The sequence below is a fragment of the Micropterus salmoides genome, unplaced genomic scaffold (assembly GCF_014851395.1).
Source record: "Micropterus salmoides isolate LMB-PRFRI ecotype aquatic unplaced genomic scaffold, ASM1485139v1 Ms_hic_scaffold_2, whole genome shotgun sequence".
Lineage (NCBI taxonomy): Eukaryota > Metazoa > Chordata > Actinopteri > Centrarchiformes > Centrarchidae > Micropterus > Micropterus salmoides.
Genome location: NW_024041150.1, coordinates 29,120,614 through 29,146,535, shown reverse-complemented (window position 1 = coordinate 29,146,535; position 25,922 = coordinate 29,120,614). Strand labels below are relative to the sequence as shown.

The following is a 25,922-nucleotide window of genomic DNA, read 5'->3' as shown; positions in this document are numbered from 1 at the left end:
TTAATTAAGCATGTATACATGATTTAGAAATGATACTTTATACGTTTATACTTATACATTAATTTACATCTCTGCGGGGCTATGCAGCAAAGCAAGCTATGCGGTTGAGAAGAGATGACTTATTACATTTGGCTTTGCAGCCTTGTGCCTGACTGTTTGATCCAACATCCTGTCAGGAGGCAGGTTCAGAACAATACAGCAGAACCAAACTACACGGACAGATTTACATTTTACCTAAAATCCGAACAAATACTGCGTCTAATTTCAATTCATTAATCGTATAAAGCATACCATATTAGAAAGTGTTTCAAATTAAAGTGAAAAAAACCTTTCCATTGTGGAACTACACAATTCAAATAATTTTCATTCTACCGGGAAAGAAACTCAATCACTGTCACTGAGTGGATTATTTCATTGAATTTAGCTGACTGTGCTGGGTTACATTTTGAGCTGAGTCTCCTCAACCTTGCGAATTTCTGGTATGCATGCATGATTAGTTTATCACATCACAGTGAGGAGACTGTGAGTGCAGCGGGGGGACTGGAGGAGAGAGAGAGAGAGAGAAATGTGGAGAAAAAATACTGTACTATTAGAAAACACTGATTCAATAGAGCACAGTGCCAGAGGACGCAGGTCTATGGAAACAGACAGCCTTTTCTGATAAATGGTGGGCTGCCCAGGCTCCAGTGAAAGGCACTGTCAACACAAAGTAGTTTGCGTGGGGGTGGGGTGGGGGGCTCATCCACTAGAGCTCACATTGTGATATTTAGAAAACAGCATTAGGAAAGCCCTGCCCAATGCGCCTGCACTCACATCAATCGCATTCAAAGTGTGATTATTGTAAAGACATCGCAGGGTGTTACTTTGGAAGGATTCTAGTCAGATCTTTTGACACAGTCCTGTGCGTAGGTTTTTCTTTTTTGGACTCCTTTGTGTGCGGCTGAGTGTGTGTTTCGCAGGTGTAAATGTGTGTAAATGTGTGATGATGGATGGTTGCCTGGCAAGAGCAGAGGCTTCAGGGGAGAGCGCTCGGCCTTCCTTCCTCCCGTCCTTCCTTCCTGGGCTCTGATTCTGATTTATCTCGCATTGCGTCGGTGGGAGGAATTAGCATTTTTTTTCCTCCCCCTCGTTTATCATAAAAAGATATCACAGTCCCACGCTCACTTGAAGAGCAGCACGATTCAGGGGAGGGCGGGAGGAAGGGAGGGATAGAAATAGGCAGGATACATTGAAAAAGTAATCAGTTACAGATCTCTGACTAATAGCTAAAAAAAGACGGCTTTTCTCATAACTAGCCAGTAACTAACCACGGTGTAGTCACACTACATGTAATCTGTTACTCTCCAGAGCTGGTAAAAAAGAGCGGGATGCTGGGAGAGGGGAGGAGAGGAACATAGAGAAGCAGAGGATGGAGGGCGTGAGTGATTAATCACAAGGGGGATATATAGTAAGGTAGATGTGGGGGGGGGATTATACAGGACAGGAGGGATACATGAAGGAGGGAGGGGAGGATATTGATGGTGAGTGGAAAACAGTGTGCTCTGGAGAATTGTTACCCACTTAGTCAGGACTGCCCACAGACTACTGCAGGAGAATCACTGAGTGTGTGTGTTTCCACATGTGAGAGCACAGAATTCAAATGGGCTTTTGAGGAATACATTTAACTTATATTTAACATTGTGTGAAATACTGTTATTTGCTTTCTTTCTGCAAGAGTGAGATTATACCACTCTCATATCTGTGTGATAAGTCTTAGCAAGAGCCAGGAGGCAATTAGCCTAGCTTAGCATGCAAACAAGGAAATCTGCTAAATCATTTTAACATATACAAACCAGCACCTCTAAAGATCACTTTAATCAACAGGCTGTGTCTCCTTGGTTTAATATTTTCACAAACAGAAATGTAAAAACAGGGAGTTACATACTGTAGCTATAACTTTTTCTTGGCAATGAAAAAGGCCGACACTAAGACTTCTGAGCAAAGGACGTTGACTTCAACTTTGGTAAACTTTGACACGCAAATCTTCATTGTTGACCAACAGCAAACCATCTTGACGGTGCTGATCTTTGGAAAAACAGAGAGTGAAAATACCTACCATTTATATTCTGAATCAGGGATTTTGATTATGAGTCATAATGTTGTAACCATTGTTGGGATCTGGTTGGGACATTAATAAAGTTATCTATATTACAAAAAGTATTAATAAGGATGAATAAATACGGGACACCACCCAGGAATCAGGGATCAATAACCAAACATGAAAACAGTCTCAAAAATGATTTTGCCCACCATAAGTGCTAATATTTAAACAATATTTTACATCTGTAGAGCATTATACATCTATCCGAGCATTGACCATCACCACCAGCTGTTATTATAACACAATAGAAGAAGACATACTTTAATACTCCCACAATGTTCTCACTCTGGTGTTATTTTTGTAATTAGTAAACACACATGCAACAACACACGGAGAGATGTCAGGCTGCCACTCAGTGCAGCGCCCCGAGTGGTTGGGGGTTCAGGGGTTTGCTCAAGGCCACCTTTGGCAGTGCCCAGAAGGTGAACTGGCACCTCTCCAGCTAACAGTCCACACTCCACAACTCTGGTCTGAGCTGGGAACCGGAGGGTCGCCGGTTTCCAGTCTAATCCTTACAAACTGAGCTACTGCCGCCCCAAATATACACAAATGACTACAGGAACCTGTTCTATAAAATACAATTGATTTACTTCAGCGCAGATTAATGATCAGTTGAGGGGTGCTTTGGTCACGATAAAGCGCAGAGTTTGGCTTCAAACACGCTTTGACAAGAATCTGTATTTGAAGTACAGATTTCATTGTCTGTGTGAAATGCATGTTAAAGACATGATTGATCAGCTGTTCTTTTGTTCAAAGTAATATTACAATAAAACATAGTTATTTTTAAATCGCTTTATGTCATGTTATCTTGATGAGGTCTTTATTACGACACGTAACAAATGTTAGGGATAATCTTTGTTGGGAATATCGGCTTTTTAAATCTTCAAATTTCAAAATCGTATCGGTCTTATAAATCCCATATCAGTCGGGCTCTAGTTCTCAGAGCTATTATATTCGAGAGGAGGCATGGATGAAATTTGTTATCTCACTTTATGGTGTGAGCAGAACTTTGCTGTGTGTCAGCTAGTTTGGGCTAATTTAATTGAAAACTTGCACCACTAAACCACAATATAATGATAAGGTCCCGCTTATTGTGATGCTTGAGATTTGCTTATGGTTACACAACCATTACCCATTTAGCTACCTGTTTGGAGAAGCTCCTGGGATTCAACAAATTCCTCGGTATGTTAATGCCTCTCAGAAATGACGTCCTAAGGAAAAGATACAATGTGTGGCACGATCATACAAAACACCCCTTTTACTGGTATTTGGTAAATCTTTCAGGGAGTAAAGTTTTAGATTTTAAGTATATGTTTAAAATGCATCCTTCCTGTATGGATAATGGAATTAGGGTTTAGGTTGGTAGCAATGTATTAAAAATCTATTTATTGAAACATTTTCTACATTGGCAGAGCGATTCTGTTTTCATTCACCCTAATAATTTCACTGCAATAGCAGCACACCTTTCTGGGCCTCTTGCCAGTGCCTCTAGATATGCAGACATGTGTCTCTACTTGCAAATGACCTAATAAATAAAATAGTGATGTGTCAGTCATTCTATGAGCCGGCTCTTTTAAGTGAACGATGGGAGACAGATTTCGCCAAATCTCCCAAACAATCTGCCTCTGTCCTCAGACCTGGCTCTGGAGCGGGCCATGTTCTCCTGTGTGCTCAGACCCCTGAAGTCCCACCTTGAAAAAGCTCTGGTTGAGCTGCACAATCAGGACGGCACCAGCCAGCGTCTCACCCAAAACGTGCTCCGTCTGAAGGGGGACGCCGCCATGGAGCGGCTCGGCGTGCGGACGGGTGTCCCGGATAGCCGCGGGGTGGAGAGGGTGAAGCAAAAGCTGATCCTCATGCAGAGGACACACTCGCCCATCGACAAGGTGCTGCTGCTGCTGCAAGTGTGCAAGTGCATCCACAAGGCCATGGGGTGCTTACACGGTGAGACCAAATACATAGTTATCTTAATGGATTTTAAGGCTCTGCTGTAACTTTAAAAACAAAAACAGCCTCATTAGTAATCGTCCTTATTTAAAAACTACATAGATCTCAAGTTCCTGCATTCTCGGAGGAGGATGGTCAACTAAAATGCATAAAACTGGAAATTTGATGTAAAGTTTTTAAACAAACTGGACAACAACAAAATTTGCAAAGCAAGTATCTTGTCACTTTGAACAGCTCTACGCTTCAGACATACTGGATCTGTGTGAGCTGTAGCACGACCTGTCTGCTCTTCATCATGACCTGCTGCATTGTCATGTCAGTACAGTGGAATATCGGGTATAATTTTGGAATTGGTGCATATTTATACTTATATACTTACATACATACTTTTTTCATATTTTTATCAATCTAACATTTACAAAATCTAATTAGGAAGCTAACTATGCCAGGCTAGGTGGTGGGATTGTTTAATTGTGAAACACAGATTTGGTCGAAACTGGTCTAAAAAGACTTTTTTGCCACTATATATAAATTATTTAATTCAAATGATCAGTAACCTGGGTTAAAAAAATCTAAGATGAAAGATTACCCTTATACTGTTCTCCTGTTATTTTCTCTGCAGGACAGGAAGTGAGTTGGGATGACTTCCTGCCGTCGTTGTCTTACGTGATTGTGGAGTGTAACAGGCCTCATATCCTGATAGAGGTGGAGTACATGATGGAGCTGCTGGAGCCCTCTTGGCTGGGAGGAGAGGGTACGACCTAAACTCTAAATGTTACCTGTCAGCTGTTCAGGAGCTGCGCTTAAACTTTGACCAATAACAGATTGTCTGTCTGTGAGAGGAACTAGCACGTCAGTATAGTACAGCAATGATCTTGTACTAGTGCAGAAAGACGTGACAACCTTCATATAAGTTAAGGTGGTATTATGCTTTTTGGCTTTTACCTCTCCTTTATTGAGTTATTTACCTTTTTTTGTGCATGTAATAGGTTTGCAAAGTGAAAAAGCCCCTTTCATCCTTGTGACGTATAAAAGCTAAATGCGCCTCATATAACGCTCGCCAAGTGGCTACTCTGACACGCCCTCAAAAACATAGAGCTGCAGCACACACACCTCTCCTCACCCTTCCAAACACTAGCTACCCTCCAGGCAGTCAACGGACATGAAGTTGTTACTGTGATGTAGAGACAGAGCTCAGTTAAAACTTTATGGATGAAAGATACTTTTGTTACAGATTAATAACTCACCACTCTGCTCCAGTCCATGTTGCCAAACTGGTCAGCAACATGTAGCCTACAGCTGAACCGAAGCTGTTTACTGGCTTCTCACGACCCGACCTTCTCTGCTTCTGATTGGCTAATAGTCCTTAACTAGCAACTGCGCATCTGCAACTCTCAACAAAGATCATTTAGAGACCAGATGTATCACTCCATAGTTAAAACGAAGCCTTCACACACAGGGTGAAAAGAGGAGCTACAGCAATGTGCAGTATGAAAAAAAAAATGGTGTTGTTTTGAAAATTAAACCATGTAAACCTGTTCTGGTACAACCCCTAAATATTTTTTGGATTTTGAACCTGAAATGAGCATAATACCACCTCTTTAATAAATGTAGAGTCGTTAGGGTTAATTGCTGAGCTACAGTAAGCCAAAGGTGGCAGCCCGTGACTCTCCAAAACAGTAGGTCAGACTCTGTCCCTCCTCTCTGTCTGCTTGGTCGACTGACTGATGCAGACGTCTTGATAAGGATGCACTCTGAGGTCCATCTCCTAGGTAACCCAAGGTCGAGATAATCTTTAGTTTATTTTATTACAGACAGACTGGCTGGCTCTATGCAGAAAGTGTTGCATGCGGCTTGAATGACACACAACATGACTCTTGGGTAACTTAAGTAAGACAGGTGTCCTCTCTTGAACCAGCATCCAAGAGAATCTTCACACATGTATAGAGAGGTGAATAACCTTATTTGCACACTTAGTGAGTCTGTGTTGGTCTCGGAAGGATAAAAATCCCCAGACAGGAAGTCTCCTTCATAGTTGGTTTGGTACTACGTTGTTTCATAGGTTTCAATATACAATGCTTTGTAAGACAAGACTGTCTTCTGAGATAAGATTAAATGACCTGCTCGAAGACTTTCATAACAAAGTTGACATATATTTAAACTGCTTGTTTTAGCAAAACAGTACAAAAACCTAATATACTGTAAAACTTCAATCAAAAGCCTAGTCCCAATTAGACCCCTGTCCCTTAGCCTGGTGTGGCTAAACGTTTTGGCAAATAAACGCAGGTTTCAGTTAGAAGCCTAGTCTGATTTTTATTGAAGTTCTTTAAATGTTTATAACCTCTTATAGCCGACTAGGTCACCTGCTTGAGCTAAGATGCTTTAAACTTTTGTCAATGTGGGCATTCTACACATCGTCAGATTAGTTAGATTCTCTACAGTTCAATCGGTCAGTTAATTTTTTTATGTAAAAAATTCAGATTTACCGGCATAACATAAACAAATGAGATGAAAAAAGCCACATTTTTATACAAGTAATACTGATACTAGGTGAAATAAACAGTTCAATAGTAGCCTATTTTCCTTCTTTGCTGAGCAAGAGTTTTGTGCGAAAGAAAATAAAGGCCTGTCCCAAATATAGGCAGGAAGATTTAGCATTTTTTCTTTAAAAATGATTTAATCTATTATCTAAATAGTTTTCTCCCATGACAACTCAATTAACAAACAAAAGTTTTAAAATTAGTTTCCAATTATTAGATGATTGTCTTAAGTGTTTACTTAAGACTATTTGGCTCTCATTCACTAGCTACTAGAAGCTAAGTCTTATGTGCTGCAAGGTTGAGTGGGGTTTTTATCTCTTTCTCTTTTTGAAATCTTTACTCTTTTTTGTTTGTTTTTGTTTGGTATAAGGAGGGTACTACCTGACCAGTGTGTATGCCAGCCTGTATCTGATCCAGAGCCTGGACAGGGAGCAGCCATTCTCAGGCTGCCTGACTCCAGAGGCCCAGGAGGCGCTGAAGGAGTGGAGCTGCAGACGGAGCCGAGAGGCCCAGAGACAAAAGGAGAACCAGCACAGCCAGGTATGTACCAGATGTTTTGATTGTAGTAGTGAACCACATAGACACTGGTAGTGTTAGACCATGAGTGGGTTTGTACAGTAATCTGCTTTATAGCTGTCACACATAGCTGGCCTGTGTGAAGTGCTGTTTGATGTGCAGACAATAGGAACTCCTGCTTTTTATGCAGTGAAACAATTCAATGGGATATACTGCACTGTACTGTGTGAATGACATAACAACAACATTAAACTGAGGAAGCTTTAGTGAAAATACCAAATGTATTTTTGTAATTTGAATACGTGAAATTTATGGCTTCAGAACTCATGAGTACTTGGGATATATGTTAAAGCATTTGCAAGAGAAAAATACTTTGATGCTAAGTGATGCTACTCTCTAAAATATAGACGTTCCAAATACTTGCCCATGTTGATATTTTTTTGGACCTTACCATGGCAAAACTACTGGGGTTCTGGGGTTGTTGTATGTTGCTTTGGGATGGAGTTCGGCCGAAGGCAGTTGTTTGAAGGAGTACTCCGATCTTCACTTAAGTAAAAGTAGCAGTATCACACCGTAAAAATACTTTGTTACAAATAAAAGTCCACACAATGCAAAACCTTCCAAGTCTCTCTCTGCTGCTGATATCACTCCTCTAAGCCCCTCCCACCAAACCCACAACGTTAACGAAAATCCCACATCTAACAGCGGCATGAGAGGCTAGTACACCACTTTTCCCCCTCAAAAGACATTCCCTACTGTTTGTCATCATGCCTCTTTGCCACTCGTTGATACGAGCGTAATGGTATCGAACATACTGAACCAGAAGCCCCATGTGGAGCCGCGACGTGTTCACACACGTGTTTTGTACAACATGCTGTTGGCAGAGGAGGAATGGGCAGTTCTCTTATTGACATCACGTTTGCAAAACTTCTGAAGCGCCTCGCTGAAGATGTTAAGCTTGACTGAGTGAGACCAATGGCGAGCAGAGGGCCTGTGCAGTGTTTACACGTGTAGTGATTGACACCAAGTTCTCCTGCCTCTGATTGGTTGTTTTGACTCTGAGCGGAGGATTCCTGCAAATGGAATTAGGATCAGTAGTAGGAGTGAGAGGAACCTGATGGGTTTTTCTGAATACAGATGATCTGGCACTACTGTCAGGATATAGTAACAGTTTAATCAAATACAAAAAAGGAATTTTTACAAGAATTCCCTACTGCTTTTTAAAGTGCTAAAAGTAAAAGTACTCATTATACAGAATGTCTCATTTCAGAATTATGAATATTATTTTACTGAATTATAATATATATAACTATATTATTATTCAAATCAATTTAGCTTTATACTTCTATTCCACTACATTAGAGAGACAAATATTGTATATATTGTCCACTACATTTGTCTGACTGCTTTAGTTACAAATTGTTCATCTAGTCCAGTGAAAACCATGTATCTCCAAATCGGGTGATTTCTAATTATATTTTTCTGATAAACTAAAAAGGAGAAGTTTTCTTTTATGAGTTGAAATAATTCTCCCACTTCTTTAGATAAATAAACTATTTAAAACCTCCCTTGGATCAGCTGGAATATGCATGGTCACAAAGCTGAAAACAGAGCTCAAGAAAAGTGGACTTTGTAGAAAGACGTGGTTCTCACAAGACAGCAAACATGTGAATATCTTAGAGAATAGGATGCATTGCTGTAGATGAAACTACCTAACAGGATATAAAGCAGGTAAAATTTGCTCAACCTTGAACTTCTACAGCAGCAACACACAACACACATTAATGCAGCAGTAATATTAATCCAGAAACAACATACATCACATTTTACTGCAGAATGAATACTTTTACTTTTGATAAAATAAATGTAAGTACATTTTGCTGATAACACTTATGGTTAAGGTTTTTAATCCAGTGCTTTTACATGTAGTGGAATATTTTTGCAGTGTGGTAGGATTTGAATCCTTCTTCCACTGGTAAGCAACTAGGTAGAACTGTAATCTGTGAAATGTGCTCGCTCTTCTAATGTGTTCCTGGCTTTAGAGTACTTGTCTGCAACTGACAACTTACCAGAAATGATCTGTCCTGATATCCTGGGCCTAAACTCCAGCTTGTCCGGTACTTAAAACAAATTTTAAACAGACACTAAGAATCATCAACAAACTCTTTTTTACCTTTTACAACACAAAACAATGTACAACAATTCAGACGTTTTCTGTCTTTCAAATGACACAAACAACAACAAAAACAAGGTGATAATCCATCCAAAGAGGACTGGCTTTACATTGATTATACTGATGGCGACGCACGCTGAGCAATATCAGATTATCCTACATCTGTGACATTGGCAGGTGGGTTAGAACGAGTAACAGTGACCCATATTTGATTCAAAGTTGATCTATAAAGGTATTGCTGCAGATGATGCTGCTGCTGGGGAAGATGAAGACAGTTTTTAAATTGTATCAAGGTCGTGCAAAAGGTGAAGATTTTCAGTGGAGCAGTAGGTCATCCATCAGAATTCAGACAGCACACCTGGATGTCCCTCTATTGCACGCAAACACGTTTCAAATTAATTTCAGGGGATTAGTTTTTAGCCATTTTGGATGTAATCCGCTGATCTGGGGCTGCCGGCTTACCGGGCCGCACATACACTCACACTTTTACCTACACTCTCCTATTATCACTCTCCCAGCCCCAGATTGGTATAATGGTCCACCAGATGCCATGGAAAAAAGGCATTGTCATCCCCAACGTTTCTGTCTCGTCACGTGGTGCCTCTCCTGGCTTCAAATAGCCGATCTAACTCACCCGGCAGCCAGATTTTCCTCTGACACAGGCGGGGATCAGTGAGCCAAGTGCTATGAAGAAGTGGGCGGTCAGATAACATGAAATTTATTGAGCTGCATCTACCCATCGAAGCAGGCAAACACAATATGCACACGGACAGTGAGGAGCTCAGTGACTCTGTAAGTTCTGATGATGGCAGACCTGTTGATTGTAATTGCTGGTGTGTGTTTTTCTTTTTCTTGTTAAGCATATTTGGCGACTTGTGGTGTGTTTGTGTGTGTGTGTGTGTGTGTGTTACGGGGGGTGGTTGTGTGAACAGTTAGGATGTGTGGTGTGTGTGTGTTTGAGTGTGGCAGAGAAGAGGACTGTCACTGGTTTCTCAAGATTGGATGTTTGGTAAAAGGATAATGTTCAGTATGTTTTCATTGTGTGTGTTATACAGAGAGTTGTGAGGGCGTCTGTAGGTGGTTGAATCTGACATTATATAATAGCTTACATACGGCACAATTGCCACTAAGTGTTTGAAGTGGGGAAATTGTTGAGACCAACTCGTTAGTTGTGTGTTTGATCGCTTTCTGTTCTTTTGAAAATGTCAAAAAGTTTCTGTTTGGATTAAAGTGCAAAGGGAAAACTTAGACCAAGGTAGAGCAAGCTTAATGGATTATTTTTGATCAGTTTGGACGTGGACATGCTGTAGTGGATTAAAACTCTGGAGTTTGTCTCAATGAAGCTGTAACATGCAACAGAGAAAAGAGCAATTTCACGAGGATGATTTTCCTATGAAGCTCTTGGACCTGCTGGTTGTGTGTGTGGGAAGTAGAAGCTTTGGAGAGAGCTTTTTAGAGAGAATTTCTTTTATGATGATCATTTTGGCTCATTTATTGTAGTGGATTATAAACCTGTGTGTGCTCATACAGCTCTCACTTCTCCTCTGGCTTCATCTCTCTCTCCTCCCCCTCTTTTGCCCTCACTCCATAAGCCTCTTGACCTCTGTTTTGCATGAATACAGTATATATTCACTGGGTTTTTTTTCTCTTTCTATCTCTTCACCTCCCTCTCTCCCTCTATCCAGAGGTGCGTTCGGATACTGTTCCAGGACGGGGAGCGGAGCGCCGTGCGGACGTTGCAGTGGAGAGCCGGGGAGACCAGCCAGGCACTGGCGCAGCTGTGCGCCACCACCTTCGGCGTGTCCGACCCGCAGCAATACACCCTGTACTGGCGCAGTGGCGGCGAGATGAGGGCCCTGCCGCCTCAGGCCCAGCCCCAGGACCTGGCTAGCCACAGTGAGGGAGGTCCCTCGCTCTCCTACCTGAGGACCGACCACGACTTCAGCAAGATGCGGCGGCTCACTAGAGGTGGCGCCGTGGACCTGAGCGAGTCGGTGTGTGAGGAGTGAGTGGGAGGAATGGAGGAAGGAGGGAGGAGGAGGAGGAGGAGGAGGAGATGGATGGTGGCTCTCGCTTTCTCTCTCTTTCTCTCTCTGGTTCTGTCTCTTTCTCTCCGGCGGTGTGTTGTGTCTCGTCGTGGGTCAGGACTTGTTGTGAAAAACTACAGCCCTTCTCCAGACTAGGGGCAGACCTTAAACGGTAAACTCTTCCCTAAATGGACCAACATGCAGAGCAGAGCAGGACCAACATAGGGACTGTTGCCAAAAGTTGTACTATGTACCACTCAGTGTGGCTGCTGGTGTAAAGGAGTGTACTATTTGTGACATGGATAATGTGTAATAAATGGATTTGGTTGTTATTTGAAACATGAACCCAGAGTTACACCTTGAAGAGATTACATCATTAAAACGTGAGGAGGCTCAAATCCAAAGACAAATTCGGTGAGACTACTGTTGCCTGGAAACAAAATCACTTCCAGTAGGCACAGGAGAAATTGTCCACCGTGGTGATGTAACCCTTTCACTGTATATTTCTGGGCAAAAAAGACACTTGGATGTTTTATTACTTCACATTTATGTGTAAAAGTCGGCTGATCCTCGGATGGACCCATGTTGTTACAAGGTCTGGGGACTCAAACCTTTCTGTGCCCCCCCGGAAATACAGTTTGTCCAAAAGGTGAGATGTGTTATAGCCAAGACCAAACCTCAATACCAAAGTGACAAAAAAAAAACAGATACAGAAAGGCCATAATGTGACACAACAGGTGTTTTGCTTTGAAAGAAATCAGGTTTACAAGCTCAAGGGAAGCTTTAAATCAGCTGTTTATTTTTAGAATCACCCACAGAGACAATTTTTATTTTTGCTTTTTTTTTTTGAGAAAAGGAGCAGACTCTCCTCTATTAAGTGTTTTTGGCAGGTGGAGTAATGAGCGAGTAGGAGGGAAGTGATAGAAAAGCATCAGCTCTCTGTTTCTAAAAACCATGTGAGAAAAATAAAACGGCATCACATCGACACACCGAGAACAACCTGCAACAGATTCACTAAATGACTTGCGAATGTATTAAAAACGTTTTCAGTGTCAGACTTTAATCCTTTCACACATGCGTTCATCTCATGTTTCAATCCACTGCTTTTGAGTTCTACTGTTTCTCTTGGCCGTACTGTCAAATAGCACTGCATTACAACCCGGACTGAGAGGACAGTCTGACCAATAAACCAGGACCTGTTCGGTGACTGGTAGAATGTAAATGTAAAAAGTCACCAGCTTCTGGTGACGCCTGCTGCAAGTCATCACTATCAACTGACTGTTCAACTCAGTGTCACTATCAGTGATCATATTGTGTATTTAAAAATAACTTTTAATTGTTCAATTTGTTGGGTAGATATCAAACGTAAGTATGGATTTTCAACATATCTGGAGTTTTTAATAAGCGGAGGAGGTTCATTTTGAGAGCTATGGTGTGTTTTGAACATTATTGCATGCTTTTTCATTTAACGTGAAGGTTCTGCGAATGTGGTGCGTGTGCGCGTGAAGCATGTGTTCATTGTGAGAGCTCACTATTTCTTTTCAGTGTAAAAACACATTACTGTATTTTGTCAGGTAACTATCGCAATAAAAATTGCAATATCTGTTCACAATGTTGTTAAGTTGTGTTGCAGTGGGATTGTGGATGTTGTGATTTGATGTCTTACCCAAACTCAGCCACCAGAGGGCAGCAGATAACAGTTTGCTCCTGCCTTTAAACTGCCAGCACCCTCAAATGTGTGTGAGCTTTGTGGTTTCTAATGAGATTTGCTATATTTGGTCTCTGGTTCAGCTATTAACATTTATCAAAGACAGCACTGCTCACATTTTAATTGGCATGTTTGATTTATTTAAAAGCATCTTAGAAAGACATTTTTCTGATAGGGTATTAAGACAGATATTTTGCACAAATGCAAAAAAATATATATATCAAGGTAAAGAAGTTGCATTGTTTATAATTATTTTGAGAAATAACAATTAAATATAAAATTACTCAGTTTCAGTCTAGTTTGACAGGTTTACTATTTTAAACATTTCACATTTCCCAAAATCCGTGGTGTTTTCCAGCATATTTTGTTTCTAGTAGCCTTTTACAAAGTCCCAGGAGCTCTGGGCACACTATGAGTTTAGATAATGTGCTTGACATTTATTTAATGGGCTTGACATTAATTAGAGACCCAGTTTAAACAACAGAAAAACAATGTCCACAAATGCAAAAATTTAGATTTATCAGTCACAGTGTATTAAAAAAAAAAGTTCATAAAAGATTCAGGTATCCATATACTGTGTGTGTGTGTGTTCAGTGTGTGCCAAACAGATTTATGGTAAAATATGCAAAATAAACCACCTCCTCAAAATCCTCTTATGCTTACCTCATCAGCCTGGAGTGCTGCCCAGCTTATGGTCAGTTGTTGTGGAAGCAACAAACAGATGACCTGAGACTTAGACTATGCTGTACATGTATTAGCAAAAAGGGTCTTACTGTTATAAAACTTCACCTCAGCAGGGATTAAGGCCGAAACTATCAATTATTTGTAATAGAAATGATTATTTTGAAGATGAGTCAAGTAATTAGTCTATAAAATGTCATTAATAGCGAAAAAATTCCCATTACGTTTTTCAACTTGCTTGTCTCAACAAAAAACAACCCAAAAGCCAATATGTTTGCAATGATATAAACAGAGAAAAGCAGCAAATATTCACATGTGAGGAGCTGCAACAAGAGACTATTTGGCTTTTAGACTTGATAAATGCCAATGAAATGATCATCAAAATTGCTGTCAGCTTTTTGCCAGTCGACTAATTGATTAATCGATTGCATGAATAAAGGAGAGCCATTTTCTGCTAAGTAAATTGGATTCAAACTTTTTCCTCCAGCATGACGTTAAAATAAAAACTGAAATGTTTAGGAGAAGATGTTTCCCGTTTTATTTTTATTTGACTCCAACTCCCAGTTTTTGCAGCACGCCCAGGCCTTTTTCCTCGTACTCTGCCCTGCTCAACCAGAAGGAGTCCTTGTCTTTCATGATGTTGGCCAGCACCGCGCCGCCCAGGAACACCATGTGTTTACGCCTGGGAGGGTCCTCGATGCGGATCTTAAACTTCTACACAGGTGAAGACAAAAGAGCGGCCATTAAAACACAGTGCTCTACAGTACATACATACTGTCCCTCTTTTATGCTTTTATGCTCTGTCTTCCTCTGTTGGAGCACCAGATAAAACTGCTGCTGCAACTGCAGTAAAAAAAACTTCTATATATCACAATAATCCTATTCACAAAATAAGTTCTCCATTACTGTTAACAATAATTACAGCATCATAGTGGGTTTGGGTTTATAACAACAAAAAAGTAAGCATTTCCTGGTTAGAAATAGTAATAATTTACAATATAGTAGTCCAAACTATTTTCTGGAGCTATATGTAAAAAGGAGTTCAAATTTATCGAAAAATATGTTTATCCTTGCCTCAGCTCTAGGTACTTTCAGTTTTCTTTCATTGTAATGACCATGCGATATGGTCGAAAGCTCCAGATAAAGCATGTTAGTGGACCTTGTTCTATGAAATGCAATTATTATTCCAACAAGAGTGAAAAAAGCTTTTATATCAATGCCCTGTAACATTTATTAAATTAATGGAAATGCATTATGTTAACATTGTGGCTTAAACTGCAGATTATGTTGTTGTTACTTTAATGGATTATGAAATCGTTGCAAAGGTATTACAGATTATAAACAGTCCCTGTGTTTTAAAATACAGATTATCAACCATTTTAACCCACTGCAGCCCTCTTCAGTGAAGCAGAAATACAGTGAATATATTAGTGCTTACTGATAGTTTTTTCGTGTCTCCGTTCAGCACCCTCTCCAGGTAGAGCTGCTTGATCTCTCTTTCTAGTCTGGACGGGAGGCCGGGGTACATGGTGGACCCTCCTGACAGAACAATGTGCTTATAGAAGTCTGACCTGCACAGATGGTAGATGGAGATGTGCCTTTTACTTTTATGTTAATACAGAAGCTGTAGGGCATTGGTATGGACAGCACTCGGACCTGAGGTCAATGTCTGCAGCCTGGATGGTGTTAAACAGCAGCTCAGCCACTCCGGCTCCCTCCACGTTGACGAGATGAGGCTGGAAGAGAGCTTCAGGGGCCCCGAACCGCTCTCCACCCACCTTCACCTGCCTGCCGTCAGGGAGCTGCACCGGAGAAGATATAAATCTGAACATCTTTGATTTAGAGCTTCAACGATTCATCAATTAGTTATCAACTATTACATTAATCTGCAACTATTTGATAATTGATTAATCATTCTGAGTCAACTTTATAAGAAAAAAACACCAAAATTCCCTGATTCCAGCTTCTAAAATGTGAATATTTTCTGGTTTCTTTGCTACTCCATCACAGTAAACTGAATATCTTTGGGTTTTGGATAAAACAAGAGGATGTCGTCTTGGGCTTTGTGAAACACTGATAGACATTTTTCACCATTGTCTTGAATTTTAACAAACAACTAATTCATTAATCGAGAAAGTAATCAACAGATTAATCAACTTTGAGAATAATCGTTAGTTGCAGCGCTATTTTTGATTACTGAGTCAACTTTTCTACAGTCACTGACTGCTGTGGCATTTCACACAATACGCTTCCCAGATGTCACTGTGTTAGCAGAACGGGACACGTGCAATGTATTTGTAGGCAATGTTATGAATGCTTATTACGAACCACCACATTTAAGTTTTTCTGCCATTTTCTCAGGGATCTGTTTGCACCTCTGTAGTTCTTTCCACCTAGTGGGAGATAGCGTTGCTGTCAGCAGTCCCTGATATCTCTGACTTGGAATCACAACTTGCCTGCTAGTGTTTACGGTCTAAACAATAAGATGTTATGTTATGCGGCATTAGGTACAGGAGATATTGGAAAATTCACCAAGTTCCAGGTAAGTTCATAAACTGAATTTTCTAACCATTTTGTTATCAGTAACTGTTGCATCTTTAAGACTAAGCCAGTTAGCTTGGCTTAGTTTAAACCATGTAATTCCCAAAAGGAATTAAAGGTGCTAGTAGGAGCCCCGCTTGCTGTTTCTCCCTTGTTTTCAGCCTTTATGCTAAGCTAATGGTCTGCTAGCTTTAGCTTCATATTTACCGCACAGACACGAGAGTGGTGTCAATCTTCTCATCTAGCTCTCAGAAAGAAAGTGAATAGGAATGATTCACAAAACATGCTTTGCTGGGATTTTATTCTTCATCATACCGTGAACGACTCGACCAGGACGGTGGTCTCTGTGGCCAGGCGCTGCTCCTGCTCGATGTCGTATCCCACATAGCAGAACTTCTCCTTCAACATACGTACTGTCTCAAAGTCGGCCGTTTGGTTGAAGACGTAACCCCGGAGAAGCATGAGCTGATGGCGGGAAGATGTAAGTTGACTTGTTAGATCAAGGAGTGTTTTTGTGTTCTTTTATGCTTGTTCATCTACAGCTGCAGGTTTTTTACGTACAATTTTACTCTGACCACTTTTGTTTTCTTAGTTTGGATAATTTTCCATTTCTTGAGTCCCTACATCCCAAATGCTGGACTGAGCAACACCTTGCTCACCTTAATGAGGTAGCGTGTGATGTCACGTCCTGCAATGTCCAGCCTGCGCGTGAGGTGGGGTAAAGAAAAGCCCTCATACACCGAACAGATGTGGGTGACACCATCCCCCGAGTCGACGACCACACCGGTCAGTAAACCTGTACACAAAAGAGAATATTATGATCATTGCAACAATCAGTGAATCTATGGAGGTCAAACTGAACGGGAAGGAGAAGTTAGAATCTGAAATCCAGAAGGAGTATTTATTTCATTACATGATGTCTTACCCTGAGCGTACAGAGTGAGCACAGCCTGAATTGCCATATAAATGCCGTGGAACTGGTACTTCTCAAACATGACCTCTGTGATCTTCTCCCGGTTTTTGGTTGGGTTCATGGGCGGCTCAGTCAGCAGGATCTTGAAGAAGCAAACACAAACTGAGTGAATGCTTTAAAAGCTTACCATGTAGTGTTATTCCAGGCACGATATATGAAAGTCTTGCAGGTTACAGCAAGAGAGGATAACACTGAAATACAAAACATGTACAATTAATTACAAGTTGGTCTGTTTTAGTATATTTGAGTTTTGTTTTGTTACTCCATGTGATGTTACAATCAGAGCTTTATTGTGAAAGGTTGAAACCTCTGTAACAGGTGCACACAGAATGATACACACAAAAAATCTGGACTCACCAAATTACAAAGGGCATACAACATTTGGTCAAATTTAATAAAAATGCATGCAATACAACATCTGCCCAGCTGTGTTCTACCTTGCACTCTGATGGGTTGATGTTCAGGCGGCTGGGACCGAAGGTGTGGTCCCACAGGTGGAGCATGTCGTCCCAGTTGCGCACCATGCCGTTCTCCATTGGGTACGACACCTCCAGCATGGAGCGACATTCACTGGCCTCATCACCCACCATCAGGTCCTGGTGAGAGAGAGCAGGAGTTCAGCCTTGGGAGAGGCCAACTTTAGGTGCAGAACAAACGGACAAGGAACTTTTTTGTAGTGTGTCTGTCAATTTATCTTTGTGTAAATGCAGGATTAGGACTGCAAATGTTTTTCTCTTGTGGAAAGGGAAATATTTTAAGCATACCCTTTCTCTTCTTTGTCTACAAATGTACTCTACATTTTCTCTACACTTACATTTATTCATTCAGCAGCTGTTTTATCCAAAGCGACTTACATTTGAGGGACAACAAGCATCAGTGAAGTAAGAGCTCTACGAGCAACAATAGATACTAGTAGGAGCTCTTAATGCATACGGCATCAACTTCATTTCATTCCTTTGTTTATTTGACAGGATAGTGCTTATAAAATAACAGCATAGTAACAGTAGCTCAACATGCTAGTGGTCAGTAGGCAACCTCAAAATAATTATAAAAGCACAGTATCTGATTATTAAAAGACTGAGCAAACATTAGTCAGTTCAGCTGACCAGTAAAAGATCTGCATTAACAATAGGTTTCATTGTTTAAACGCTGTTACTGAGAACACTGACTGACTAAAACCACTTCTTCGAGTGGGAATGATACAGTCCCCTCTTATGATACCTCTGGTAACCTGACAGTGATGCGTTCAGTGGAGGTGAAGCAGTGCTGTGTAATATCTTATAAACTAAACAAAGGTTACCATATTTAATCAAGTTTTCCCTACTTTAAAGTCTGTTTATTTAAACTTTGCCAGCTATGAAATGGGATAAAGACCTAGGGGAAGCAATAAGAGTTAACAAAATGAGTAATCAAAAAAAAAAATATATATATATATATATATATAAAGTAAGTAAGTAAAGTTTATTTGTATAGCACCTTTCACAGAATCACAAAGTGCTTCACAGTAAAATGTGATACAATACAACATATATAATAAAAAAGTTAACAAATATGCTAAGATGCAATACAATATGACAAAAAATCTAAAAGGATGAGCGCCCATGTTTTTGACTTCGTACAAGCAGCCTTACAAGAACTTAGGATGTGATGACAACTTCTGATACTGGACGGTACAGATACATTTCAGTCTGTATTGAAAAATGATTGGGGTTTCAACAAATCTTATGTGTTTATCTGGGGAACTCTGATGTCTTTGCCTTGACTCTGATGTTGATTGTGAATTAAAAGCAAACATTACCAAAACATTATCTTTACAAAGGGGGTACCTATCCTACCTTGTACTGTATTTTATGTGGCAATGTCCTTTGCTCTCCTGCTCTACAAAATGTCTGTGCGCAGTCCAGTGAAGATTACAAGAGCTGAATGACCTACACACAGGCATACGAACTTAACTGTGTCTTAGGAAGCTAACAGGTGTACAGTGCTAATACTCTTTACAAATGAGCTGAGAGTTAAGAAGAGCTGGAGGAGAAGAGGTAGGTCAGGTAATTAGCTGAAAAAGTCATGCAGCGTGCATCTAGACTTATCAGACATGCCCTTTGCTTTAAATAGAATACAATAACAGTGTTTTTGTTATAAGAGGTAGTAGCAAGGTTGGTGACTCTGTTCATAAATCTAGGTGTTAACAGGTGAATGATTTTTATCCCTTTTTCATTCCCTTTATTATTCTCATGTTGCTGTTGTTGTTTGTCTCAAGCCAAAACCTGTTCCATCAGATAGGATGGGGGGAAATCTGCAAAGCGAGGCCTGAAAGAAAATACTTTTACATAACGTTTATGTTTCGTTCTTATGAAATTGCTCATGATCACAACCCAGATGCTACCAGGCTGATTTCAGCTGCCAGGTTCAGTGAGAGAGCAAGTAGTAGCCTCACCTTTATCTCAATGTTGCCCACTTTTGTGTTTGATCGTATGATTGGTCGACCCACCAGGGCGGGGAAGATGTGGTCGGGGAAGTTGGAGCCAGCAAAGCCGCACTTGACAAACTGGGGAGGGATTTGAGAATGAAACACATTAACAGGCATTTGGGGAATAGGTGTGTTGCGAATTGCGACAATCGGCGTTAAGGGGTTAATGTAATGTAAGTTTGTTTGTTTAGCCCTGAACTGATGTTGTAAGTGTAATATCCATTCATAAATCGGTTAAATTTAATCTGTCACTAGTCTTAATCTGTATCCAGGAGATTGTCGCAGAGTGTATTATCATGATCCATTTACCAGATTGTCAATTATTTATCAGACAATACAATTGCATTTTGATTACATGTGTAAAAGCATTCATTTGGCAAGCACGGGGAAAAAGAAATGTTGTTACATTACTTTTAAATGGCCTGCAATTCACTACAGATCATCAGTTTCTCTGCCTGTCATGACTGTGCCTCGCACTGTAGTGTCTCAACTTGTCTTTGTGGCCATATCCACATTCCTTAGCCTAGAGGGATGCAATACATTCCAAGCCAAGTAAAAAAAAAAATAGGATACAGACAGTTTCTGACTGCAGGTATAACACATATGTGTCTTAACTGCAGTGTCCGGATATCAACATTTACACGCCACAATGTGGCATGATTTTAGTGCCTCAAATCTCTCTTCCTGCTTTTCATCCAATTGTTGCTCAGTTCAAAGCATCACAACCATATATGGCTGTGTGGACATAGTCAGAGTGACAAGTCCAGACAGATGTGGAATCAGGCTGCAGATTCACACCCTTCAGCTGTAAACCACTTCATGATCCAGAAGCAGACTTGTTAGAACAACACCTTTCAAATAAAACAGATATTTAGCACGCCTGGTGTAGGTTTGCATTAAAAAACAGAACTTTGAATACAACCTTCAGATCTACAACAAAGAAAGACAACAACCAGTGCTGTTATTGTGCTGAGCTACTGTATAATACAATACAAGCACAGGACTTACCCCTGTCCCATTGTCACAGACCACCACTTTTCTCCCCTCGCTGTCCATACTTAAACAAATACTACAAATAACTCAAGATACTCCCTCCTGTCAGGACAGGGGTCAGACTAACAAATGACGAATACAAGATTATTACACATGAATATAGCTGTGACTGCAACTGACAGGTAAGCAGAAGTCTTCTTGCTACTCCTTCAAGTGTGGGCGGGATTACCGAATGTGAGGACACCCATTTTCTGTGGCCAGGGAGGAGTGAGACCTACACCAAACTTTTCTGAAACAGGTAATGTTATTTTTAATGAGGCATTCACAATAGACTGATCATTTTGCAAAAAAGAAGAACGTTTGGCCCATTTATTATTTGAATGTCGTTTCTCTGCCCACTTCTGGAGAGACTTTTCTCTACTTATGTTCACTGCTTTCTCTCGGTGGATGAAATGATCGTGCCTTAATACTGAATTAAACTTATAAATAAATGAGTCAGTTTAGCATTGAATAAAAATAGGTTCATTTATTTACATAAAACATTTACAAAATACATATTTTTATTGAAATGCAGCAATGTGTTCTGAGAAATGATGGTTGTAAGAAAGACAGCATACAGGAGACCTTTGAGTGTGTCGTTCAGACACATTCATGTGTGACAAGGTCTCACTGTTCTCAAATGTAACAGGCACATTGAGTTAAGACCTATTATTGCTTTACATTCTCGCTGTTTCATGTTTTCTGTTTCAGCTCCTGCAAGAATTCATTGTCAGAGCAGCTCAGGAGCATTTTTACAAAAAGCTCTGTATATTTCAAACAGTAACCAAAAGAGCCCAGTCGGTAATAAAATGCTTTGTATTTTAGCAGCAAATGTGTGTAAAGTCTGTCTAAACTTGTGTTATTTGTGTAAGCATTGTACAAGAGTGATGCCCTTAATTCCTTTTTAAGGCAGTGAAATGTGTTAAATTGGTCAGTCACTATGTTTCTATGCACATTATAACCTGAAAACTAGGGGTGGACAATTTGATATAAAATAATATTGCAATATTTCACAATATTATTTCACGGTATTTCTATTTTTGGCTTAAACTCACAATAACTGTTGAGCGCTCACCGTGGGATGTTTTGCTCTCCTCTTACTCAACCGGGTGCTTCTGCTTGAAGTGGTGAAATAAGTTTGTTGTATTGCCCTTTTTTGTTGTTAAGGTCTTCTTGCACTTCTTACACATTACCGTGGTTTGTTGTGCATCTGATCTTTCGTAACCAAACTACTTCCACACTACTGAAGTTCCTCCTTTGTTAGCAGTGTGCAGTGACACTGTGTGAAAACAGGTCGCGCATTTACATGATCAAATAAATAGAATGACTGAGCAAAACTCTAGGTTATTCTTATGCTGATAATTGATTTAATTTACAGGCCTTATGTGCTTGAATAAGCCAGCTGAATTGTTTACATGACTCTTTCCATAGTTGGCATTTTGCCATAATCTGAAGTTAATCAAGTCATCAATGTGCATGTAAATGTAGTTACATAATGTTAATAGCCTACTCAAGGCATTGTTCATTGTGTCCTCACAGTTTCCATACAAATTAATTATGTAACTTACATAATAACTATTAGAAAATTATCTATCCAAAAATATTTACTGAAATTGTTATCAAAACTTAAAATATGAATATTCACATTATCTAAAGACCATTGGCATTATTTCTAGAATTGTCTGATAAACACTGTATTTGAAGTCAAAGTACCCGTTCTATGTTATGTTCAACAGTGCTGAATCATGGTCAGCTGTAAACTAGTTCATATAACAGTCAAGGTCATGTGCCATGGCGCTTTTTTAAGTGCCTGTTGTTCCTGCATATCATTCCCTTACAATACCACTCAGAGCCACATTAAGTGGCCTCCTCCTCCCACTGAGAACACCTTTAGTGTGTCCACAGACAGTTCAAGTGTCTTTAACAGATGTCTGAGTCTGATGACAGACGCTGCTCTCGCCTCTGCAGGGAACGAGAGTCTGTCCATGAAAAGAAGTCCGTCATCTCAGGACTCGAACTCGCTGTCGCTGCTGACAGAGATCTCTGGAGTGGAGGCTCCTGTTCCTCTGCGCTCGGTCTCCGTGCTGCAGTCGCTGGCCTCGGGGCTGCCCGGGTGGCGAGGGGACGCAGGCAACAAGTGGGGGTGATGGTGGCGCTCCTGAAGGGAGCCGTCAGATGAGCGCTCAGAGGGCAGGAGGGAAGAATCCTGCTGCAGTCTGGGTGGAGGGAGAGATGAGAGAGATGAAAAAGGTCCCACACTGGAGTCTTTTTTAACAGTACTCTTCAGGCAGAGGCATTTCCCTGCATTACTTTGCCTCATAATGCCTCATGAATCCTGCTAAAAAGCCAATTTAGTTTTTTCACATTTTTTAGAGACATTTTACTTCAGAACAAGGTTTTTACAACACAAATTTGATCTATAACACATCTACAACAACACATTTTGTGTTGCTGTAAGCCAGATATTCCTCCTCTTTTCTCCTCATTAGTCATAATCACTTGTGATTTTTGAGGTACCTGTTCTTCGCGGATGCAGCACGGTCTCTTTGGCGGCGGTTCTTGAACCAGTTGCCGACCTGTGTGGGTGTGAGTCCCGTGGCCTGGGCCAAGTGGCGTTTCCTGGACGGGTTGGGGTAGGGGTCTTGGAGGTACCACTCTCTCAGCAAACTACGAGTTCTTTCCTAGAGACACACGTGGAAACATATGGAATAGTTAGGATGCTGTGCTTCATTCAACTAACATGTTATGTTATATTTTCTTTTTAGCATGGAATTGCAACTTCTGTGCAATTTCTTTCTGAATACTGAATTAGAGCACTTTGAAAAGACACCATATGGTATTTTGATCTCCAACAAAACCTCGATAATCTTGTCACTCTCATATGATGCTCAGTATAATCGTATTAGGCTGGATTTATAAATAGATAATTACAAGCTACAGAGGAACAATGTATATCCACTAAATGGGATCATGTTAAGGGGCTTAAAAGGCTGTTGGAGAGACTATCCCTCCTGAGGGTTGGAATTAAAGATTAACTATACTTATAAACACTACTTCCCCCTGCCACATGAGGGAGATCACACACATGAACACCCAACAGGCAATGGGCATTCTTCCTTGCTTTATAACACATATCATTTTACTGACTTTTTTCTTCCGGGTTTGTAGCTCATTCCTCTCTCTTGTGAAATTTAACAAATAAGCGGTGTTATCATAACTTTTAAGTGGAAAAATACAATGAATTTGTTTCCGAAAGAACCACTATTGACCTCATGACGATTTTTCTGTATTTCTTGTATAGCCTACATGATGGTGCTCAAGATGCACATCAGGGCTTTACAAGTTAGTGTGTGACTGGCAAAATAGTTTTATTAAAATGACACCACTGATGGTTTCTAACAGCAGTGATGCACTGAAAAGGTTGCTCTTAAATATGGAATATGCGTGTATATAGGCTCCTTGGATAATAGATATGTGGCTTTATTTAGACTCCTGCAAGTCTGCACTCATAGACAGTTACAGTTGTGCTGAAATTTGAAAGGAGTAGCTGCTAATTAAACCTACATGCATCCCATGGAGAAATCTGGCCTTTGCATCTGCACACATTAAATGTTACAGCAAAGACAATAGAAAATAAAAAGAAGATGAACAGTAATGCTGAAGTGACCATTTTTAACACAAGAACATATTAGACATACAGATAAATAGGCCTATGTTATTAAAAAGTAAAAGCCAAACACCACATTAACACAATTTGATCACCCTTTTGGATGGACATAAAAATGTACAAGAATCGGTGGCAAAACTAGTTTTGGCCATAATCAATTTGTCTGACCTTGTTTACCAGTATATGGTGAAGCATGAAAAAGTGTGTGAGATCTCTGATAGCTCTCTGCCACAGTTCCACCGTGCCTTAAGGATGTCTATGAAGATTCTCAGTGCCTTAAGGAGTTTAGCAGACTTCATGGCAGAATGCAGAAGGATAACCAGGGCTCTGAACATTATCAGCTTGAGAGCTCAAAGACCAGGCTGTTTGATAGTTTGATAGGGCGTCAGGTTAAAAAGCACCTTCACAAGAGAGCAGCTGGTGGTCAAGTTTCAATGTTAAGATAGCCTACATATAATCTAAACGCATGTTGATGCCATGAGGTCCGGATCAGCGCCTGATCAATTCAATTTTCACTGGGAAACACGTGGGTTGTAAGTGGGTTCCATGGGTTAAAAAAAACACTACAAAGAGTATCGCTACATGGTGTTTACCTTAAAGCAATGCGTCTTCTGCTCGCCGTCCCAGATTGTGCGGGGCAGGGGGAACTTCTTGCGGATCCGGTACTTCTCCACGGGGCCCAGCGGCCGCCCCCGCAGCCGCTCTGCCTCTCGGTAGTGCGCGTCCAGCCACAGGTCTTGAAGCTTGGCGTGCGATTCGCGCGTAAACCGGTGGCTTTGGAGAATCTGGTAAAGAGCGTCAAAGTTTCCACCGTGGAAGGCGACCAGCGCCCGCGCTCGCATCACGGACTCGTGTCGGTTCAGCGCTTCCCCGGCGGAGCCAGGCACGGCGGCGGGCAGGGACCACAGGAACCTCCCCAGGCGCTCGATGTCTCCGGTCTCCTCCAAGTTCTCGCACACCCGAGCGACCTGGTCCGGTGTGAACATCGGCAGGGGGAACATCTCGGCTGGTTGCTTCTCGGTAGCTCACCGAAGAAGTGAGGAAATATTCACAGGGCGCATGAAATTATGTATCCAACCGTGCGTAAAGCTCCGTGCGCTCACTGCTCGCTTTTTTGAAGTGATGGCAAGTGCACTGGCACTTGCAGCATCTACCCACTGCCTCACTTATCTGTCTGAGTCCTTCCTGGTATTTGGAGAAATCTTCCAGAGTAGCCGGTGCGCTACGGCGGCGGCTTCAGGTTTCCAGAGCTGAATAAAGAAAGAGGACAGGGAGTCAAAGTGTATTTATAGCTAGGCTAGATACAATTAGCATCTCTGTAGTTGTTTTGAGAAGGATTATACGTCCCGTCCATTAGCCTCTTAGTGGGGGGCAGTGTGTACAGAGGTGACTGGCTGATCAGCTTGTTTGGCTTAGCCTGAGGATACACTGACTGCCATGATGACTGCAGAGAGCAAACAAGCGAGGATAGGTTATTCAATAGGTCGGATCTGGAGATGGAGCCCTGCCT

The 25,922-nt window shown here is 41.0% G+C and overlaps 3 protein-coding genes across 3 annotated transcripts in view; 1 reads left to right on the top strand and 2 right to left on the bottom strand.

The window, feature by feature from the left end:
- si:ch211-168d1.3 (ras and Rab interactor 2) overlaps positions 1-12,950 on the top strand; it is a 37,339-nt gene extending 24,389 nt beyond the window's left edge. The window contains exons 9-12 of the mRNA XM_038732746.1: positions 3,776-4,084; positions 4,710-4,841; positions 6,998-7,167; positions 11,002-12,950. Of these exons, the coding sequence (XP_038588674.1) occupies positions 3,776-4,084; positions 4,710-4,841; positions 6,998-7,167; positions 11,002-11,325 (935 nt within the window). The 3' untranslated portion in view covers positions 11,326-12,950. The remainder of the gene's footprint in view (positions 1-3,775; positions 4,085-4,709; positions 4,842-6,997; positions 7,168-11,001) is intronic.
- Positions 12,951-13,168: 218 nt separating this feature from the next.
- On the bottom strand, positions 13,169-20,908 carry zgc:101810 (uncharacterized protein LOC493612 homolog). The gene is made up of 9 exons (XM_038732747.1): positions 20,722-20,908; positions 19,681-19,791; positions 17,684-17,842; positions 17,199-17,328; positions 16,933-17,069; positions 16,589-16,738; positions 15,389-15,534; positions 15,171-15,303; positions 13,169-14,446 (listed from the first exon to the last, which is right to left on the bottom strand). Exons 1-9 carry the CDS (start codon positions 20,767-20,769, stop codon positions 14,276-14,278), a joined length of 1,185 nt encoding a protein of 394 aa, XP_038588675.1. The 5' UTR covers positions 20,770-20,908; the 3' UTR covers positions 13,169-14,275.
- A 1,245-nt stretch (positions 20,909-22,153) lies between these two features.
- Positions 22,154-25,556, bottom strand: six7 (SIX homeobox 7). Its single transcript, XM_038732121.1, has 3 exons — positions 25,006-25,556; positions 23,263-23,426; positions 22,154-22,961 (listed from the first exon to the last, which is right to left on the bottom strand). Exons 1-3 carry the CDS (start codon positions 25,411-25,413, stop codon positions 22,751-22,753), a joined length of 783 nt encoding a protein of 260 aa, XP_038588049.1. The 5' UTR covers positions 25,414-25,556; the 3' UTR covers positions 22,154-22,750.
- Positions 25,557-25,922: the final 366 nt, after the last annotated feature.

Excerpts from the sequence above, each read along its gene's own strand:
- zgc:101810 (XM_038732747.1), bottom strand. The coding sequence starts at position 20,769 with ATGGACAGCGAGGGGAGAAAAGTGGTGGTCTGTGACAATGGGACAGGG. Across the intron at positions 17,070-17,198 it reads GCTCACTCTGTACGCTCAGG|GTTTACTGACCGGTGTGGTC; the intron begins GTAAGACATCAT and ends TTTTGTGTACAG. Across the intron at positions 15,304-15,388 it reads GCTGCAGACATTGACCTCAG|GTCAGACTTCTATAAGCACA; the intron begins GTCCGAGTGCTG and ends CCATCTGTGCAG.
- six7 (XM_038732121.1), bottom strand. The coding sequence starts at position 25,413 with ATGTTCCCCCTGCCGATGTTCACACCGGACCAGGTCGCTCGGGTGTGC. Across the intron at positions 23,427-25,005 it reads AGAAGACGCATTGCTTTAAG|GAAAGAACTCGTAGTTTGCT; the intron begins GTAAACACCATG and ends GTGTGTCTCTAG. Across the intron at positions 22,962-23,262 it reads GCTGCATCCGCGAAGAACAG|ACTGCAGCAGGATTCTTCCC; the intron begins GTACCTCAAAAA and ends CCCTCCACCCAG.